The 6,790-nt window shown below is 54.3% G+C and overlaps 1 protein-coding gene across 1 annotated transcript; it reads left to right on the forward strand.

The window, feature by feature from the left end:
- The first annotated feature begins 276 nt into the window (after positions 1–276).
- On the forward strand, positions 277–3,589 carry LOC101756980 (phenylalanine ammonia-lyase). The gene is made up of 2 exons (XM_004958662.3): positions 277–790; positions 1,567–3,589. Exons 1-2 carry the CDS (start codon positions 426–428, stop codon positions 3,311–3,313), a joined length of 2,112 nt encoding a protein of 703 aa, XP_004958719.1. The 5' UTR covers positions 277–425; the 3' UTR covers positions 3,314–3,589.
- The last annotated feature ends 3,201 nt before the right edge of the window (positions 3,590–6,790 follow it).

Consider the following 6,790-nt stretch of genomic DNA (forward strand, 5'->3'; position numbering starts at 1 on the left):
GTGCGGCAACTGCGAGCTACGAGCACCACCGCGGAGAGAGAAAGTGAGGTATGAACGTCTGAACGAAATGAGCGGTGCGGATAGGAAAGAAAATATCTGGAAGCAACTGATAAGAAGGATAAGGACGTCCGATCTTTTGTGCCCGCTTCGGACGTATACTTCCTAGCATTTCCGTACTAGGAAAAGCTAGGGAGACAAGGTTCTTCAATTAGCTGACGAGTACAAGGCCCCGGGATCGCTCTGGGTAGATGATCATAATGGGTGTCATGGGACCAAAAATCAATGCTCCATGCTCCGTTCCACCACCATAAGAAACTGGCATCCAAGCTCCAGAATTGCTCATTCCTCCACAGCTAGTCTCCCGCGCTCTTCTTCTACCATCTCGCATCGCGTCATCTCTGTTCCACCACCGACAGCCCAGCGAGATGGCGTGCAACACGGCCATTGTCACGAGCGACCCGCTAAACTGGGGCAAGGCGGCCGCGGAGCTGACGGGGAGCCACCTCGACGAGGTGAGGCGCATGGTGGCGCAGTCCCGGGAGCCCATCGTGAGGGTCGATGGGTCCAGACTGCACGTTGGCAAGGTGGCGGCCGTGGCCGCGGCCAAGGACGCCTCGGGCGTCGCCGTCGAGCTGGACGAGGAGGCGCGCCTCCGGGTCAGGTCCAGCAGCGAGTGGGTCCTCAGCTGCATCGAGAACGGCGGCGACATCTACGGCGTCACCACCGGCTTCGGGGGCAACTCGCACCGCCGCACCAAGGATGGGCACGCGCTCCAGGTCGAGCTGCTCAGGTAGTTCGCGCTGCACTAGAGTAGAAGTACAGCACAGCACTGGAGGAGCCACTGGCGACGTCATTCGGTAGTTGCACGTTTGCAACCTGCAATTAGTCAATTACTCTGTTTGCTACACCTTCATCATTTAAGTAGTATGGACTAGCAATTTTAAAATACAATATCAAGAACTTCTAAATATTATATTTTTTAGGCAAAACACAAGAGCTTATATTAATCAGAGACACGAGTACATTTTTGGTAATTACATCTGCATCCTAGGTGGGGCATAGGTAATCCAAACATGATGAGTACTACCAGCTTAGCTAGCTTAGCACAAACGTGTGCAGATAAGTTTGCATCCCAATTTACATGAGTGAAAGAAACAGAAATAAAACTATAACTCAGCTCTTGGACATCATGCCATATGCAAACGACTATGGCATGTTTTGAACAACCAAACAGAGCCTTAAGCTCTAACTACGGATCAGGGACGTAGCCGGAAAAAAAGTGCCATTGAGGTCACTTATTGTAACTACAAGCTCCAGTAGGGTGTCGATCACTAAAAGTACCTTGATTTGCATGGATTAGCACAAAATTCATCGGGATCATTAGGCCCCTTTGGATACAATAGCATCGCCCCTACCCTGGATGGGCAGCAGGGCAGGTTCTACTCTGAGTAACCGTGAAACATAACAAACCGAGAGTTGCAAACTTCTTGCATGTTGGACTAGCTTTTTATGGCTGAGGTTAATTACCGTGCTGAAGTTAAGCTCTGTTTTCTTCTCTCCAACCAGGTATCTCAACGCTGGAATTTTCGGCACCGGCTCCGACGGCCATACGCTACCGTCCCAGGTATCACGTGCAGCGATGCTTGTCCGCATCAACGCCCTGATGCAGGGCTACTCCGGCATCCGCTTCGAGATCCTCGAGGCCATCGCCAAGCTCATCAACACCGGCGTCAGCCCGTGCCTGCCCCTCCGTGGCAGCATCACCGCGTCGGGGGACCTTGTACCCTTGTCCTACATTGCCGGCCTCATCACCGGGCGCCCCAACGCGCAGGCCGTCACCGTCGACGGCAGGAAGGTGGACGCCGCCGAGGCGTTCAAGGTCGCCGGCATCAAGGGTGGCTTCTTCAAGCTCAACCCCAAGGAGGGCCTCGCCATGGTGAACGGCACGTCCGTTGGCTCGGCGCTCGCGGCCATGGTCTGCTTCGACGCCAACGTCCTCGCCGTCCTGGCCGTGGTGCTGTCCGCCGTCTTCTGCGAGGTCATGAACGGCAAGCCCGAGTACGCCGACCACCTGACCCACAAGCTCAAGCACCACCCGGGCTCCATCGAGGCCGCGGCGATCATGGAGCACATCCTTGATGGTAGCTCGTTGATGAAGCACGCCAAGGAGGTCAACGCCATGGACCCGCTCCTGAAGCCTAAACAAGACCGGTACGCGCTCCGCACGTCGCCGCAGTGGCTCGGCCCCCAGATCGAGGTCATCCGCGCTGCCACCAAGGCCATCGAGCGTGAGATCAACTCGGTCAGCGACAATCCGGTCATTGATGTCAACCGCGGCAAGGCGCTGCACGGCGGCAACTTCCAGGGCACCCCCATCGGTGTGTCCATGGACAACGCCCGCCTCGCCGTCGCCAGCATTGGCAGGCTCATGTTCGCCCAGTTCACCGAGCTGGTGATCGACTTCTACAACAACGGGCTGCCATCCAACCTGGCCGGGAGCCGCAACCTGAGCTTGGATTTCGGGTTGAAGGGCGTCGAGATCGCGATGGCGTCCTACTGCTCCGAGCTCCAGTACCTTGCCAACCCGGTCACCAACCACGTCCAGAGCGCCGAGCAGCACACCCAGGACGTAAACTCCCTGGGCCTCATCTCCGCTAGGAAGACAGCCGAGGCGGTGGAAATCCTCAAGCTCATGTCCTCAACGTTCATGATCGCGCTGTGCCAAGCCGTCGACCTGCGCCACCTCGAGGAGAACCTGAAGAGCGCCGTCAAGAACTGCGTGAAGACGGTGGCGCTGAAGGTGCTGACCACGAGCCCCGACGGCGAGCATTGCAGCGCCCGCTTCAGCGAGAAGACCTTGCTCGCGGCCATCGACCGCAAGGCTGTCTACAGCTACTGCGATGACCCCTGCAGCGCCAGCTCCTCGTTAATGATGACGATCCGCGCCGTGCTGGTCGACCACGCCCTGGCCAACGGTGAGGCCGAGAACGAAGCTCGCGCGCCCATATTCTCCAAGATCACCAAGTTTGAAGAGGAGCTGCGAGAGGCCCTGCCAAGGGAGATGGAGAAGACCCGTGTGGCCTTCGAGACCGGCACCGCGCCGATCGGCAACAGGATCAAGGAGAGCCGGTCGTACCCGCTGTACCGTTTCATCCGCGAGGACCTCGGCGCCGTGTACCTGACCGGCGAGAAGCTCAAATCCGCTGGTGAGGAGTGCAACAAGGTGTTCCTGGCCCTCAGCGAGGGCAAGCTCATCGACCCCATGCTCGGGTGCCTCAAGGAGTGGAACGGCGAGCCCCTGCCCATCTGCTAAGCACGGGCGAATGCCACGTATAGTACGACGAAGAGGAGCAGACCACCGTACTCGAAAAATAAAGGAAGTAGCATTTCAGGATTTGGAAGGCTTCTTATTGTTTGTGACTTCGCAAATCTTCTCTGTTCGTCCTATTTGAGCTTGATACACTGATTAGTATAATCGTGTATTATGTTGACCAATACAACAGTGTACGAAGCTCATACTCCGTCCTGAAAATAAGTGCAACTTTAACGTTCAAAAATTTATCTTACGAAATATGATTTGTAGCTTTTCGACCAGCTAGATTTAATCGTCTTTGTTTTTCACTTTCCAAGCTACGTACATATTTAATGACTGATTTTTTCTTACCAAGGTGCATGCACATTAAATCGCCGGTTTTCCTCCCTTTAAAGATTTGGTTCATGAAGGTGCATGCGGCATGTTTGGTTAACTAACCTCTTTGATTAGGGGCAAATAGATCATTTCTAGTGACTACTAGTTTTCCTTAAAAATTCAAGAAACGCACCTTTCAAGATGAAGATAGTACTATTCGTATGACCTAGACATGTCGCCCGACCTCCCCCAGCTGGTTCCTGAGCCGTACGTGTGTGATTGACTGACAGGATGGCGCCTCTCCCATTTGCTTGCATCGCCAATGTTCTACGGTGCACATCGCCCCAGCTCCACTGGTTCGCCTATGCGATGCGGCTCGCCCTCTCGCCTTCTCCTACAGTCCTGCTCTGTACGCGCGTGGTGTGACCGACGGGACGGGTGGACAGTGGCTGCCCATTTGCTTGCGTCGCCAGCATTCCACGACGTGGGCGCCTTACTTTTAGGTGAGGGCTACGTGCTCTTGCAGAGTCTCACATTTGCTCATTCCGTCCATTGGAGACCTTGGTCTCTCCTTTGTTCTTCCCTCTTGCTTTCTTGCTCGGTCTCCGATCCGACAGCAGCGGCGGCACACAGTCAGCTTGAGGTGCCGACAGCGCATAGCGCCTCCTTCTACACCTCCCTTCAGCCTTTGTCCATCCCCGACGCCTGCTGTCCACCGCTCGCCGAGGAACTAATACAATGTTCGCGCCAGCACTGCGCAAGGTGCGCGCGGGTGCAACGAAGACATGGGACGTGCAAGCGTGGGCAGCTCCCTCACACCCCCGAGCGACCTCCCATGGCGCAGAGCCCACCAGCCATTACCCCAGCAGCTAGAGTGGCCGTCAATATAGACAACGCCCAACCTGCTTGAGGAAATGCCTCCAAGGTAAGCCGGTCACTGAATAGTTTGTTTTTTCAGTTTTAGCAAGTACCAACGGATGTGTAGGGATATCTCATATCAGTCAACTCTATCCATTTTCTATTCACAATGAAGATTCTTCATGCCCTATTCTTGTTGTTACAAGTTGCCATGGATTTGTGACTCACCAAGGAGCGACGCCAGACGAGGATGGGTTGCGAGGATGTGTTGTGCCATGGCTAAAAAGACCACTCGTTTGTGCTGTTGCCGGAGCAGCAGGTACAACATTCCTTTCATTCACTTTCTGCTGCTTCGAAGGCTACTCATGGATTCTCCCGGTCGGATTTAGTGACCGGCAGTCCACCAGGGGGTTATCCATGTGGTAGATTTGTAGTCGGGGGAGATCGTAAGACCAAAAACTCGAATGGTAACACAAGGGTGCAAGATTAAGACAGGTTTGGGCCTACAAAGAGTAATACCCTACGTCCTATGTTCTGGTGGATTGTATTGCAAGTATGGGATGCGAAGGGTCGATGTGCGTTACCCTTGAGGGGTGCCCCTGGCCACCTTATATAGGCTGACGACCTAGGGTTACAATCGAATATGATATAATCCTAGTCGGTTGTTACATAGAAAGCTTCCACAGGCGTATGACCAATTGCTAAGTCGCGGAAGTACGCCGAGTCGCCACTTGCCCCGAGCCAGAAAGTTAGTTATGTGCTCGTACGAATTTGATAGGCAAAATATATTGTTCAAACAAGTATTTACTCATATTCTTTTGGTATATATACAACTTAACGTGTGTAGGGATGTTCTAAAATCAACATGTACTCACATACTCGTGGTACGTTACACATGCTCCATGCATGTGTTCATACTCCCTTGACAAATATACGTATCCTCGTATTTATTTTGGATCATATGTTATTGTAATTGTAAAGGTGAAAATTGAAGAGAGAAAGAGACAAGGGTAAAATGGACCTTTTTATTAGTTTCATACTAGTATCAGCACAAGGACGAGTTTGACAAAAATAAAAGTTGAGGGACTATATTGGTCAATGAAAAAGTTGAGGGACGAAGTTGACCTTTTGTGTAAAGTTTCATGACCAAGATGCCTATTTTGCTGGGAAGAATTAAGGAAGCCCTTTTGTGTCATTGGGCTGTTTTCTTACCTGTGTTTTTGGGCCGTTTCTCTGTGGGCTCTGCTTGCATTCGCACCTAGGCCGAGTTGGCCCATCAATCTAGCCCAAAATAACTCAAGCCTAACGTGTTCCTTCCTTCTTCCTGTCGATGCTTCCGTTCGTTCTCTCTGCCGCCCCGACCGATCAGAGATGCCGCCGTCCAGGGGCGTTTGGTCGCCTGCATCAGCCTTAGTCAAGCTCTGCTGGTGCAAGATTCTCTATTTGTTTGGTTCACCTATCTGCTGGGTCAGGTTCCGCACGTGTCGGGATGAAAACGGTACGGGAAATTCCCATACCGACCGACACCGTATACCGCATTAACCGATCGGATATCGTTTTTGCAGGAAAAATAGAAAACGGGAAACCGACACCGTATTTTAGGCAGGAACAGGAACGAAATCAGTTAAGGGGTTCTCCCGACCGTATTCACGGTTCCCGTATTCAGCAGGAAAAATACCGGCGGTATTCCCGTATTTTGCACAGCAAAATCTCATTTTCAGCCCATTTCAACTTGTAGCCCAGCAAAATTCCACCGTCCCGCACGGCCGCGCGGCCCAAAATCGCAACCAGTCAACCAGGCACTTTGTGTCTCTGTCCGACTGTCCGCCGAGGCGCCGACGCAAACCCTAGCGCGCGGCTCGTCTGTCCGCCGCCGCCCGTCTGTCCGCCGCCCGCCCGTCCGCCGCCGTCCGTCCGTCCGTCGGGTGCCGCCGCCCGCCCGTCCTTGGCTGCCGCCCGCCCATCCTCGGCTGCCCGCCCGTCCGTCCGCCGCCGCCCGCTTGTCCGCCGCCGCCCGTCCCCGACTCCAGCCCCCAGCTGGCCAGCTCCAGGCGCGCCGCTCCTACCTCCTCCAGGCGGCGCGTCGGCGCGTCCAGGCTCCCACGGCCGGCGGTCGTCCTCCATCGGCGGAGCAATGCCGCCGCCGACTGGGGGTCCTGCCGCCTCTGCTGCTGGCTCGTCGGGATCCAAGCGACGGCTCATCCTGGAGCCGCCACTACCGGTGGTGGTGCATAGCACCATGCTTCCTACTCCAACTCCAACCTCAGGTGGTGTATTATCCTTGTAAATTGTAATTGCTTCAAG

The sequence above is a fragment of the Setaria italica genome, chromosome II (genome assembly GCF_000263155.2).
Source record: "Setaria italica strain Yugu1 chromosome II, Setaria_italica_v2.0, whole genome shotgun sequence".
Lineage (NCBI taxonomy): Eukaryota > Viridiplantae > Streptophyta > Magnoliopsida > Poales > Poaceae > Setaria > Setaria italica.

Excerpts from the sequence above, each read along its gene's own strand:
- LOC101756980 (XM_004958662.3), top strand. The coding sequence starts at position 426 with ATGGCGTGCAACACGGCCATTGTCACGAGCGACCCGCTAAACTGGGGC. Across the intron at positions 791-1,566 it reads CTCCAGGTCGAGCTGCTCAG|GTATCTCAACGCTGGAATTT; the intron begins GTAGTTCGCGCT and ends CTCTCCAACCAG.